The sequence below is a fragment of the Dama dama genome, chromosome 22 (assembly GCF_033118175.1).
Source record: "Dama dama isolate Ldn47 chromosome 22, ASM3311817v1, whole genome shotgun sequence".
Taxonomy (NCBI): Eukaryota; Metazoa; Chordata; class Mammalia; order Artiodactyla; family Cervidae; genus Dama; species Dama dama.
The window spans coordinates 17,346,198-17,361,133 of NC_083702.1; the positions used below are offsets into that span (position 1 = coordinate 17,346,198).

Sequence of the window (14,936 nt, forward strand, 5' to 3'; positions counted from 1 at the left end):
GAAATTAATTGCAATACATATATCTAATAAAGGACCTATGTCCAGAATAAGTGAAAAATTTTTAACAGAAAAGTAAAAAAAGAAATACCCAGTTTTTACATGGGCAAAGATTAAAAAAGACAATCCTCCAAAGTTGATATGCAAAATGGCCAGTAAGTGAATGAAAAGATACTCAATATCACTATTATTAAGGAAATTCAAATTAAAGTATGAAAAGATGTAAATCCTTAAGCTAGACTAGCTAGAGTTAAGGAGCCTGACAATGCCAAGTTTGGGGAAGGACATTGATCCACTAGAACTCTCATATATTGCTGATGATAATGTAAAAGAAAATAACTTTTTTCAAAAAATCAAGCTTTTTTGTGGTAGACATACACTTACTATGTTACCAAAATTTCTATTACCTAAGAGGAATGAAAAGGTATGTCCACAAAATTTTAGGCAAGGAAAGTCAGAACATCTTTCTTCAAAAGAGCAAATAATTACAAACCACTCCAATTTTCTTCAGCAAAAGAAAGGAGAACAAGCTATGGCATATTCATACAAAGTAAGACTTTAAAAATAGAAAGAATAAGCTTCTCATAAAATCTCAAAGCATGCTAAGTGAGGTCATGTAGAAGGAATTCCATATTTTATGGTTTTATTAAATTCTAGAAAAATGCGATTAACCCATTGTGATAGAAGACAGATAAATATTTCCTGGGTCTGGGTTTGTGGGGTCTGGGTTTGCAATTTTTATTGATTTCAAAAATCATGTAGGAACTTTTTGGGTAATCCTATGTATTCTGAATTTTAATTGTGTTAGTGGTTACACTGGTGCATGCAATTGTCAAAACTTATGAAAACATACCCAAAATAAACGTATTTTATTGCAAGAAAATTATACCTCACTAAAAGACCCTGATGCTGGGAGGGATTGGGGGCAGGAGGAGAAGGGGATGACAGAGGATGAGATGGCTGGATGGCATCACCGACTTGATGGGCGTGGGTTTGGGTAGACTCCGGGAGTTGGTGATGGACAGGGAGGCCTGGCGTGCTGCGATTCATGCGGTCACAAAGAGTCGGACACGACTGAGCAACTGAACTGAACCAAACTGAACTGACAGAGGTTTTAAAGGCTTCCCCAGAGGTTCAGCAGTAGAGAATCCGCCTGCAATGCAGGAGCTTCAGGAGACACAGTTTGGATCCCTGGTTCAGGAAGATTCCCCTGGAGGAGGGCATGGCAACTCACTCCAGTATTCTTGCCTGGAGAACCCCATGGACAGAGAAGCTTGGTAGGCTACAGTCCATGGGGTCACAGAGTTGGACATGACTGAAGCAACTTAGCACGCACTCACACACAGAAGGTTTTGCTATTTGTCTTTTGGTTTTAGCTTAATGCTACTTTAGTTAAAAAAAAAAGCAAAAAAAAAAACACGACACAAAACCTAAAACAGAACATATTTTGTAAAGACTTTAGCACTTTGAAAAATTTTTGGATCTCACTTTTTGCATAATATATGATCTGCCTTGGTGAATGACCTGTAAGTGCTTGGAATAAGGTGTATTTCGTAGTTTCGATTTTCATGTTTGTTAAATCACACCATTCAAATGTTCTAAATATTTAGTGACTGGTTTTGCTGGTTTGCTCTATAAATTAATTGAGATTGAGAGAAGGTGTTTTCTGGTTACTGTTGCCCTGTAACAAATTACTTCAAAATCTAGTCACTTAAAGAGACATTTTATTTTGCATAACACAGATCACTGTGTATTTTTTCCTTCAGCTCCCAATCATATTTTCCTCACTTTCTTTTAAGTCCTCATTGACATCATTGTCCAAGCCCATCAGGTTTCTGCCAATAATTTCCTCCACCCTTTTAGATTCTGCCTGTTACTTTGTTCCAAAAGCAATGTCACGTGTTTTAGGTGACATCCCAAATTTGAGTCATTATGGATAAAGATGCTATGCATATGCATATACAAGTCCTTTTAAAGACAAGTACTTCATTTGTCTTCAGTAAATACTTGGTATTAATAATATGGTAAGTATAAGTGTTTGGTTACTATTGCTGCAAGACAAAATGTCCCTCAGAATTTAGCAACTTAAAATGCCTTTAAAAAAAGTTATTTATTTATTTGTTTTATATATTGTAGTGGTTTTTGCCATATATTGACATGAATCAGCCATGGATTTACATGTGTTCCCCATCCCGATCCCCCCTCCCGCCTCCCTGTCTATCCCATCCCTCTGGGTCTTCCCAGTGCACCAGCACTGAACATTTGTCTCATGCATCCAACCTGGGCTGGATTAAAACGGCTTTTTATATCTGTTCATGATTTCCTGTGCAAGGAATTTGGGACGTGCTCAGATTTGCATTCTGTCTTGGGGTCTTATCAGGTCGCGGTCCGATATCAGATGGGGCTGACTGCATCTGGGGACACAACTGAACTGGAGATCCAGGATGGTTCATGAACAAGCCTGGCAGCTGGGTTGAACTGAGTGACCAGAGACCTGCAAGTGACAGTCTCTGCAGGACAGAGCCTTAACAGGGCAGACTTGCCTTAAAGCAAAGTCCTAAGCGATTACACAGGAGGTTGTCCGAGTTTTCAGACCCAGTGCTGAGAATCAAGCAGTGCTACCTTCACTCCCTTCTTTTGCTTACTAGGAATTCACGAAGGTCAGCAGAGCTTCAAGGGAAAGAGGCATAGACCTTACTTAGTGGTCCTGTGAGCGTGCTAAGTTGCTTCAGTTATGTGCAACTCTATGCGACCCTGTGGACAGTAGCCTGACAGGCTCCTCTGTCCATGGGATTCTCCAGGCAAGAATACTGGTGGATGTAGCATCAAAGATTTTGTGAATATGTTTAAAAACCGCCAACCCTAACAACTCTCTGATCATTGCTGTTTCTGCAGGAAACCAGACCCAGGTGCTGCCCCAGTGCGACTCCGTGTCCGAACCAGCAGACTCTGCATCCTCAGAGGAGAGCGCCCCCTACTGCTCAGGTGAGGTTCCCACAGGACAGAAGACCCTTCCCATTCCCAAGGTCCCCATTGTCCCATTTCTCTCTCCTCAGACAGCAGACAGCTCCGCCTGGTGGACGGGGGCGGTCCCTGCGCCGGGAGAGTGGAGATCCTTGACCAGGGCTCCTGGGGCACCATCTGTGATGACGGCTGGGACCTGGACGATGCCCAGGTGGTGTGCAGGCAGCTGGGCTGTGGAGAAGCCCTCAACGCCACGAGGTCTGCTCACTTCGGGGTGGGATCAGGGCCCATCTGGATGGACGACCTGAACTGCACAGGAAAGGAGTCCCACGTGTGGAGGTGCCCTTCCTGGGGCTGGGGGCGGCACAACTGCAGACACAAGGAGGACGCGGGGGTCGTCTGCTCAGGTCTGTGCTGCACGCTGTCCACCGGCTACCCGGCTTCTCCGTCCATGGGATTTTCCAGGCCAGAGTACTGGAGTGGGTTGCCACTTCCTTCTCTAGGGGATCTTCCCAAGCCAGAGATCGAACCGGAGTCTCCCGCATTGCGGGCAGATGCTATACCCTCTGAGCCACCAGGAGTGCTGATGGAGGGATGCTAAAAGGACCAGAGTAGGAGGCTTCCTCCCATGGAGCCTGTCTTTGCAGCAGAGCTGAAAACGAGGTGCTTTCACTTCCTCCTGCAGCAACTGAGATTCTGGTCCTTTCTTCTCAGCAGTGTTTCCTGGCAGAGCCGTTTCTTAGTTTCCACATGAAAGCAGGGCTCTCTCTTCAGTTCCCCGCTGTAGTACAGTCTGAGATCCTGGTGATGATGTAATGAAAGCACAGATTTACTCTGTTCAGTTGTGTTTGCTAGGAGTCTGATGAGAGTCTCTGAGGGCTAACATCCTGGTGTCCACAGGGCTGGGTTCTTCCTGGAATCTCTGGGGAGGACTCCTTTCCCAGCCTTTTCTGGTTTCTATGTGGTCTCATTCCTTGGCTTGGAGCCCTCTTTCTTTTTTAAACAGCATTCCCTTCTCTAACCATTCTTCCATGTCTCATCTCCCTCTAAATACAGTCAAAAAGAGAATTTCGATTTTCAGATGGTAGGTCTAAGGATGTGATTACACTGGGTTTACTTGGTTAATGCATGATATTGCAGGTTAATCTCACCATTCCAAGATTCTAGTCTTAATAACATCTATAGAGTTCCCTTTGAAATACAAGGGATTCATTTAGGACGTGGACATATCTAGGGTTCATTATTCAATCTACCACCTCTTTGTCCACATCACATCCTTTCACACACTGTTTTAGCAGTTTTTGTCAGGAAGCAGGATTCAGCTACCTCTCCCTGTAGGTGCCCAGGTTGGTCTTCCTCTGATGTTCATATCAGTTACATCACTGTGGTAGAAATATTTAGAAAGATAGACACAAATGGACAAAATAGGGTTAAAAGGAGAAACATTTGTCTTGCTACCTTGTAGATATTTCCTCAGCTGAGGTAGGAGTGTGTGGTCACAGTTTCTAGGAGACAGGAAAACCCAGAGCACTGAGTGCAGTGCTCACTGTGTCCTGTCTTTTCCATTTCCATCTTAGAGTTCCTGGCCCTCAGGATGGTCAGCGAGGACCAGCAGTGTGCTGGGTGGCTGGAAGTTTTCTACAACGGGACCTGGGGCAGTGTCTGCCGCAGCCTCATGGATGAGGTCACCGTGTCCATCATCTGCAGTCAGCTTGGCTGTGGGGACAGTGGAAGTCTCAACACTTCTGTTGGTCTCAGGGAAGGTTCTAGACCCCGCTGGGTAGATGGAATCCAGTGTCGGAAAACTGACACCTCTCTCTGGCAGTGTCCTTCTGATCCTTGGAAATACAGTTCATGCTCTCCAAAGGATGAAGCCTATATCTCGTGTGCAGGTGACTTATGGTCTGTTTCTATGTGTCTGTCCCAACTCTGTAGGACGTTGTTAGTGCAATTCTGTGTTTTCAGATCTACTTGATGGGTTTAAGCTGAGTCTATAAAATGAATTTTGGATCAAGGTTATTTAATTCACATATCTCAATATTGTTTCAATGGGAAAAGTAAAGAAATATGAGCTGACGGCAGTTTATGTGGAAAATACCACAGAGATGAGGTGCAGTGTCCAAGCAAAAAACAACTGGAAACCATGTCACAGGAAGTCTGTAATCAAGCTAATTAGCAGAAATGCCAGAGTAGATGTAGCCTAAGTTTTGACCTGAGGCTTTGAAGGACTTTCCCATGGAAGGAGGAGTTTCACCAAAGCTGCTCCAGGGGGCAGGACACTGATGATAAGTGGAGAAAGGTTTGGGCTCACCCTCAGTAAAAGTAATGTAAGGAATCTCACCTCTGGGATGATCCCCCAGGAAAAGAACAATACTACCAGGTAAAAGAACACTGGTGGCACAGAGGATGGCCAGTCGTCCTTCCTTTGTCCCCTTTTGCCTGTCTCTGGGTCTCTTCCTTGAATCAGCCACACTTGCTCCTGTAGGACTTGTAGCCTGCTTGGCACCAGCAAATATATATCCTCTCCACTGGCTTGTTTCATGCTTAGAGAAAGACCAGTTCCTTTCTTTTTCATCTAAATTACAAAGACATTGCTTACTTGTAAGCAAACATCTAACTTGTGAAAAAGATAAATGAACCACTTCCCATGACCACTTGTCCACTTGTATCCTCCTGAAGTAAGCAAGATTAATGGACTGATATATGTCATTTTTCAGATTCCTCCATCATTATATTTATATCCAAACACATGTACCATAAAAGTTTATGTTAATGTTGTATTGTTATTGATTTTTATCAATTAGGATTATATCATACACATTATTGTTAACTTTGCTTTTTATCACTTAAAAACATATCATGAATATTCCTCCAATTTCTCTCTTTGTAAAACAATGACATAATATTTCATTAATGGGAGGCTGGTACTCCAGTTCATATTACCATTTGCCTATTTACTGGTGCATGGGTACGTGCTCAGTTGCTAAGTCCTGTCTGATTCTTTGTGACCCCACTGACTGTAGCCCATCAGTCTCCTCCGTCCATGGGATTTTCCAGGCAAGAATACTGGAGTGGGTTGCCATTTCCTCCTCCAGGTAGTTCCATTGCTTTTAATTTTTTTCTCCACAATGAAGAATTTTATAGTAAGCATTTCATACAAGTATCTCTATATATTGCTGAGTTTATTAGTTAGGATTACACCCCAGTAATATTATTAGATCAAAGGATATACAGGTATTATCACATGTACATAGACACATACAAATATTTTAATAGATATTGTCAAATTACTTAGAAAGTATTGGACTATTATTTTCATATCTAGATAGAAAATGCCAGGAGGTTTCAATAACTTGACTATTAAACTAAAGCTATATCATAGAGAAGCTCCAAGGTCAATAAACTTGTAAGAGCTCATAAGTCTCATCCTAAAACATTTCAGGTCTAAAATGAGTGACAGTTGCTTTGCTCCTGGTTTCTTTCACCTTCCTTCCTTCCCCTTGTCATTTTCTTACTTCCTTCTTTTGCAGTTTCACAGTGTTTTCCCTTCGTTCAACCTTTTGTTCTCTGCCCCTTTGTCCCCTCACTTCAGATATACATACATACACACACACAGACACACAGACACACACACACATGCACCATTAGGGCGTACCCTGGGTGATATGTTAGGAATTGCCTGAAATCCACAGCTGGGGGGCATGGGGCAATAGATATTTCCAAGACAGAAGCTCACTCCCTTCCTTGCCTTTCTCTCCTCTTCTCTTTTTCCTGTTCCTGTGGAAGGTTGAAGGGATATTAAGCTATAAGACCTTATTTTGATGATAATGTTCTATGATCAAGCACAATGAATTGAGAGGTAGTGAGGTTTCCAGTTCTGTACTTGTAAGCATCCAAAAGAGTTCTTTATATCATTTTTAGAGACATCTTACTGCTTAGGTTAGGATGTTTGATAATATAATATGAAAAGACTATGCCGGTTCTGATATTTTATGTCAAATACTGTGTATTTGTTGGTTTTCTTGCATTATTTTGATTTTATGTTTATTTTCTTTGTCTTCAATACTTTCATGTGTCTCTTTTGATCCTATGTTTCCTTTTTCCTCTATGCCCTCTTTACAGCTTTTCTCAGTTTATTTACTTGAGTTTTCTGGACACTGACTACTCAGCTATTTGTCCACTTATCTGTCTTTCTCTAAATTCTACTTGTTCTGTTCCTTTAAAAAAAAAGTGTCCTCTTCCTATAGTAATCTCTTTGCTTGTCCATATATCATACTGAAAAATAGGTTAAAAAGTTTAGAATCTATTTAATTTTCCTTTAAAAAGTACATATGTAATATTGAATACAAACCATTTCTGTGAATCTGGACTTATTTTTAAAATATCTCTTTTCTGTTACATCAAACAATTAATATTAATTTGTATTTCCTGCATTGCATTACTGGTTAGCAAGAATTCAAAGGGATTCTATTTCACCGGATTTTATTCATCTATTAATCATTAAATAAATATCAAGCCCCATCACAGTATTTAGAGAAAGTTCTCTATACATACATGGTGAATGAATGCATACAATGTGCCAAGATTATCCTAATAGCCAAAAATGAATGACGTATACAAAGTTCTTCCTGTAGGAGAACTTTCCTTCAGATTGTGTCTGTGGGGATGTGTATGTATTTGCAGATACCTGTGTATGTATTTGTTGTGGGATGTGGCATTTGTTGAGAGTGATAAACAAGTAAAAACATGAAGTAATTTCAGCTGGTGATCAGATGCAGTGAATGTCTCAGTCCAGTAGGTCAGGAGCCTGTGTTTACACCTATAGGTTGGACTGAGCCAAGGACCTTAGATAGTCTTGTTTGGACAAGACCACGCCCAGCTGTCCCTGATCCACTGTTTCCCTGTTGTTTGCAGGAAGAAGACCCAAGAGCTGTCCAGCTGCTGCCCCCTGCACAGGTACGTCAGCCCCGCCCCCTCCCCAGGGCCCCAGGGGCTCCTTCCTCCCACCAGGGGAGTCACAGGAGGGGCTGCTGCCTTTTCAGACAGAGAGAAGCTCCGGCTCAGGGGAGGAGACCGCGAGTGCTCAGGGCGGGTGGAGGTCTGGCACAGCGGCTCCTGGGGCACCGTGTGCGATGACTCCTGGAGCCTGGCAGAGGCCGAGGTGGTGTGTCAGCAGCTGGGCTGTGGCCCGGCCCTGGAAGCCGTGCGGGCCGCGGCGTTTGGCCCTGGAAACGGGAGCATCTGGCTGGACGAGGTGCGGTGCGGGGGCCGGGAGTCCTCCCTGTGGGACTGTGCTGCGGAGCCCTGGGGGCAGAGCGACTGCAAGCACGAGGAGGATGCTGGTGTGAGGTGCTCTGGTGAGTGAGGGGCTCGGTCCGTCCTGGGTGAGTGAGGACTAGGTGTGGGGCTAGGACTGAAGGAGGTGGAACTTGTACCCAGAAGCACTTCTTGGAATAGCCTGCTGCTTTGTGCTCTGGCTCTATGAGAGGCTGCTGTCTGATCTCCTGGGATCTGGGAGATATCACCCTGCCTGTGATGATAGGCATGTATGCTAAGTCGTTTCATCGTATCCGGCTCTTGGAAACCCATGAACTGTAGCCCACCAGGCTCCTCTGTCCACGGAATTTTCCAGACAAGACTACTGGAGTCGGTTACCATGCTCTCCTCCAGGGGATCTTCCCGATCCAGGGATTGAACCGGCATCTCTTCTGTTTCCTGCACTGACAGGCAAGTTCTTTACCACTAGCGCCACCTGGAGAGCCCGATGATAGGCATATCCTGTGGCTTTTTCAGGCCAACTTGGTACAAAAATCCATTCTTTTTTTCTTCTTTCCTGGTGAGAGGACAGCGGTTCCTCACACCCGTGGAATTAAGTGGTTCTGCTGGTCTGAGCTGTTTTCAGAGGAGACCCCCGTATTTTCAGTGGTGCTAGTGGTAAAGAACCTGCCTGCCAATGTAAGAGACATAAGAGATGTGGGTTCCGTTCCTGGGCCAAGAAAATCCTGTGGAGAAGGAAATGGCAACCCACTCCAGTATTCTTGCCTGGAGAATCCCATGGACAGAGGAGCCTGGTGGGATACAGTTCATGGGGTTGCGAAGACTGAAGCGACTTAGCATGCACTATGTATCTTTATATTTCTGACAAAATTACCCATTTCAGTACAGAAAAGTTTAATGATCATGTGTTTACAGTCCTGTTAAGCTGTGGCAGCTGGAGTCCTCCAGAGGTTTACCAACTGTCATCCTGTAAAAATCCTCTAGAACCAGAATGAAAAGGCACTTGACATAGCTTAGGGAAGGACCTGTGTCGATCACATCTTGGGTTCAGGCAAACCCATTGTATCTTAGTGGTGACTTCATGGCCTTGAAGACTCAGAAGAGGACCAGGATAAGGACAGAGGGGTTCTTCTGAACTTATGAACCTCATAAAACCCGATGGCCCTCTTCTCTCCTCAGGTGTCATTTTAGGCTCAGCTCCAGACCCTGGCATCTTCTCCCTTCCCGTGGTTCTCTGCATTATTCTGGGAGCTCTTCTCTTCACAGTCCTCATAATCCTGGGGATTCAGCTATACAGATGGAGAGCAGAGCGCCAAGGTGGGCCTTAGGGATGTTAAATGATCTGGAAAGTGGTGGGAAAGGAATTGAATCTGTTGTGATATCAAGAAAGTGCACAAGTATTGGTCTCCACCCTCATTATCTGGCAGAATTCCACCTTTTCTACAGTAGACATCAAGATGTGAAAGAGTTGAATCCTTGGTCCTGGTTCGAATGTAAAATTTTTTAAGAAGTATGACTTCCTGTGTGAACACTGTCAGTGGAAATTGAGTGTGGGATCAAGGTCAGGGTGAGGAAACCTAGCTCTGTTCCATATAGCTAAGAAAGAAGCCTGAGCAGCTCAGAGGGGTTTCCCACGGGTTAACATTGGACAGCACTAAAGGCTTTGTCTATTGGTAAAGGGAATATCTCTAGGGTGAGTCTCTAACTCAAGCCACTTTCCCAGCCTTATCTGCTTTCGAAGATGTAGTTGGTGAAGGCTTGTACCAGGAGATTGATGATCTCATAAAACCAGGGAGGAACGACCTGTTGGACAGCCAAGGTAAATCCCATGCCCTCCCCTCTGCTCATGAGCCGACTGTGTGTTGTTTTCAGCAAATAGAGACCCAACCTCACTAACCCAGGTTCACACAGAGCTTCAAGCCTTCTGTCTACAAGTCTGAAGTCTCAGTATTTCCTCTAAACTATGACAGCAGGCCTCCTACCAGGGGAAAGGTTTCCATTTTTCTGTGATGATTTTCTCCCTACCAGGTAACCTGTCTGATGACTCAGCAACTAAGCTGCCGTATTACACAGGGGACGATGGAGAGGATGGAGACCCTGACGCTGCCCCAGGTAGCAGGCCTTCCCTTGGATGGTGGGGATGCGGAGGAGGAATCTTGTCTGAGGATCTCTTCCTGTGATTAAGATGGGAAGGATCTCTTTTCTCTTGTTCACAACAATGTTTTCCCTCTCTTGCCTGCCCTATGGCCTCAGAAATGGAAAAGTCAGACTCAGTTCTTTGTATCCACAGTCACTTCTACCCAGTTACAGACTGAGTATGCATCTAATCAGGCTTCCCAGGTGGGGCTAGTGGTAGAGAACCCACCTGCCAATGCAGGAGACTTAAGAGATTCTGGTTTGATCTCTGTGTCAAGAAGATCTCCTGGAGGAGGGCATGGCAACCAACTCCAGTAGTCTTGCCCAGAGAATCCACATGAACAGAGGAGCCTGGCAGGCTACAGTCCAAGGGATCACAAGGAGGCAGATAGGATTGAAGCAACTGAGCATGCATGTATCTAACTGAGCATGCATGTATTAAAGATTTTAAGACCATTAGAAAAAAAAAAAAGAACATCTGAAACTGATAAACTCAAAATTGTATGGCTAAAGAGAACACTGGAAACTATAGCTGGATCCAGAGCCAGTCTGATATTCTAATCATTTCATGGCTTTTTTAATGTATTGAAACAAAAATATTGCTATTGATAAGCCCTGGAATATATGGAAAGATCAGTGCTGGTACTTATCAATTACCAGAAACTCTTACTTACAAGGAACTGGAGAAAGGAGAATGTCCTCTCTGGGTCTTCTCCAGATAGTAAAGATGGACAACCCCTGGAGGTGGGATCCTAAGGTCAACCAAGGTCTAGAAGGCACTGAAGCGTCCTGTGACTGGGATGGTGGGATATCCTGTCTCTGTAACAGATGTCCAGGATTCCCCTCCTACCAGCTCTGGGTCTCCCAGAGCTTCAGAGGTCACATGGCTACCGGGGTTCTCCTGGTTCAGATTCATCCTCCCCAGTCACTGATACTTGCATAGTATGTGTTACAACTCTGTACCGTATGTTTGAAAATAGTACCTGAAACTTTTACAATAGCTTTTATAATAAACTTTTCATAATAGCTTTTACTGATGCTTTATGATATGAGAGATAATGTTAGAAAAATATGATTGACCCTGATATATTGGAATAATTAGAAGATTTAAATGACTTCTGAGCACATTAAGATCAAATACATGCCTTTGACACAAGCTTGGAATATAGAATCTATATTTATAGTTATTTGAACCTCTGCACACACACAGAGAAATGAGAATGCCTTCCTGGGTCTTCTCCAGATAGTGAAGATGGACAACCTTTGGAGGTGAGATCCTGAGGTCAACCAAGGTCTAGAAGGCACTGAAACCCAGGCATCCTGTGACTGGGATGGTGGGATATCCTGTCTCTGAGTAACAGATGTCCAGGCTCCCTCTCCCACCAGCTCTGTGTCTCCCAGAGTTTCAGAGAGCACATGGACACCTGGGTTCTCTTGGTCCAGACTCATGCTCCCCAGTCACTGATATGGTATAGTGCATAGTATGTGTTTCATATACTATGTACGTATACATATATACTATGCATACATAGTGCATAGTATGTGTTAAAATGCTGTACCATATGCTCAAAAATAGTACCTGAAACTCATAGCATAATAGCTTTTGTTGATGCTTTATGATATGAGAGGCCATGTTAGAAAAATATGATTGACCCTGATATATTGGAATAGTTAGAAGGTTTAAATGATTTCTGAGCACACTGAGATCAAATACACGCCTTTGATAGCACTGGAATATGGAGTATATATTTATCATTTATTTGAATATCTGCCTCAGAAGGGGCATCACTTAATCCAACACATACTTTGTTATTCCACCTAAGTTCTTGTCTGTTTTCAGAGCCTCTGGGACAGAACATCAACACTGCAGAAAATGGTTATGATGATGTTGACGAGTTACCTGTTCCCATAAATCCTTTCCTCCCTGGGATGAATGAGAATAACTTTTCCCCAGAGGACAGAGGTGGTGCCAGGTATTCCCAGACAGGTGAGTTGACAGCTCAGTAGTCTGACTTTATCATGGTGGAGAAGATGAGTTTTAACCCACTTCAACAGCCAGTATTTCTTTACTATCAGAACTGGGGTAGCCTCATATACTTAGATGGGCTTTCCAGGTGGCACAGTGAAAAGACTCTGCCTGCCAATGCAGGAGACAAAAGAGACTTGGATTTGATCCCTGGGTCAGGAAGATTCCCTGGAGGAGGAAATGGCAACCCACTCCAGTATTCTTGTCAGGAAATAATGTGGACAGTGGAGCCTGGCAGGCTACAGTCCATGGGGTCACAAAGAGTCGAATACAAGTGAACATGCATGCACCACATGTATCAGATATTGTCAGCTCTTCCTTATCCCTGGAATATTGGAGCTACTACATCTCTTCTGAGAGAACATACTGTGTTCTCTTGTTCATGTCCATTATCAATTGGATATAGACACACCTATACACATTGTTACACAGGCTTTGTTCCCATTTTCATACCCCAAATTGAAATATATATTCTGACAATAAATTTGGGGATTTTTCAAATTGTGAGAATTAATCTGAAATGTTTTTAATGGAGGTATAAATTAAATCTATGAGCTGTAAAGCTTGTTTTGAGAGATCTGTGTAACCAAATGTTTAAAGTTGATTGCTCATTATTAAAGCAGAATCTGCAATAGCCTTAACTAGAGAATTATACAATCTCAGCACTAGAAGGGAACCAAGAGAAAATTTTCTCTCACTGGTTCAATTGCCAGATGAAGAACCTCATTCCCAAGGACTAGGCTTTCTGCTTATATGTGAGGATGTGGTCCCTCGGGAGCAGGAGGTTGTGGAATTTGGTTGAGTTGCCCCCTTCTGACATCTGACAAAGGACCCAGAGTGTTCTTATGAAGCTTGTCGGTCAGGCTGGTTCTGTTGTTGAGTTGCTGAGAAGACGGCATCTGAGGCACTCTACAGAGGTCTTCTCCTGTCTCCATTCCTTGGGAAATCAGACCCACCAGGTATGGAAGAGGCACGCACATCTCTTTTCCACTCCTTGCCACTATTGGTCCATCTCCTTTCCATTGCCGAGGTCCAGACAAGACACTGCACGGAGTAGCTGAGTCAGTATGAAGTAGCTCCATCTGGCCTTTTAGACAATGCTGGGTGCTCCACCCCCACCTCAGATATATTTTGTGGCCCCCTTCACTATCCTTCCATCAGAGGTTATGTCTTGTCATTTTGTCACCACTAAAACCAGTTTCTCCTTACTGTTTCAGGCATCTCTCTGAAGTCTCTGAGAGAAACTGTCGACTCTGGGGTGGAAGAGAAGGAATCCTCGTTGGTCCTGAGACAAGAAGAGCCTGGATATGATGATGTTGCGCTTAGCACCATGTAGTGCCATTTTTGAAGCAAGAAACTCTTGAAAGACATCTCTGTAATGTTGTTTCTCAAATAAATGAGAATCCTGTCTTCTTTATAACTGCAGTTTTTACACAGAACTATGGCTAAAGGAAATTATTCATAATTTTAAAAAGCTAGATATATTCACTACCACGTTAGAAAATTCAGTCTTTAAAATATGCCCCACTCCCCAATGAAATCTCAATTGAAACTCAGAGTTAACACCTCCCCAGAGACTACACGTTTCCCTTCCTTTAGGTACTGAGAAAGTCATACTTAAATAGCATAAAAGTCTGAAATCTGGCCCTGAAAGTGTTTACTCTTAGAAAAGTAAACTCAGAAGCACATAAGTGAATATTCCAAAATATCCTACTTTCTGTCTACTAAAACCGAGAAGTGAGACTCATGGTGAATGGGTTGATCAGGTGGAAGGGGAATGGTTGCAGCTCTTCTGATTTTGCTCAAATTTTTATGGAATATTAATCACAAAAATCTGTTACTGCCCAACACTATCTTTTACTCTAACTGCCTTCTCTTTTTCCTAGTTATTCCATAACATCCTTAATCTTCCCTTTCGCCATCAAATTGCACATTCTAATTTTCATAAATCCTCTTGTTCTCCATCCTTTCCCACAAGTATCTGTTTTCTGTTCTACTCTCTGGCTGTTTTTATGGTGACACCCAGTGGTTCTAACCTTCCCATTTGCAATTTTTTTTCAAGTGGCTGTATTAACTTTAAGGACTTCCCAGGTGGTGGTAGTGGTAGAGAACCTGCCTGCCAATGCGACCACTGGGTTAGGAAGATCCCACGGAGAAGGGCAACCCACTCCAGTATTCTTGCCTGGAAAATCCCTTGGACAGAGGAGCCTGGTGGGCTACAGTTCATGAGGTCACAGAGAGTTGGTACTCTCTGCCAACTGAGCAGGCACCTAGGATTAACTTTAAACTTGCCCATCCCAAATCATCCTCACATATTTTTTGGAGTTGTATCAAAAAAGAGAGCTGGCTGACAAGACAGGGCAGGTAAGCTAAACAATGCTCCTTTCATGCTTAAAAAATATTATGGCTCATAATTAGTTGTATAGAAAAGTTTCCAAAATTTGTTTTTTTTTTTCATTCCAGCAGATTCAATGTTCTCACACCCATAGTCTAATTGTACAATTATTTAACTAAGATTTTCTTTACATTTACTATC

General features: G+C 43.3%; 1 protein-coding gene across 1 annotated transcript in view; it reads left to right on the top strand.

Moving 5' to 3' along the window:
• The window catches only part of LOC133043708 (antigen WC1.1-like), a 72,295-nt gene that overhangs the window by 19,380 nt on the left and 37,979 nt on the right, over positions 1 to 14,936 (top strand). The window contains exons 5-8 of the mRNA XM_061124861.1: positions 2,893 to 2,982; positions 3,054 to 3,368; positions 4,539 to 4,899; positions 8,026 to 8,318. Of these exons, the coding sequence (XP_060980844.1) occupies positions 2,893 to 2,982; positions 3,054 to 3,368; positions 4,539 to 4,899; positions 8,026 to 8,318 (1,059 nt within the window). The remainder of the gene's footprint in view (positions 1 to 2,892; positions 2,983 to 3,053; positions 3,369 to 4,538; positions 4,900 to 8,025; positions 8,319 to 14,936) is intronic.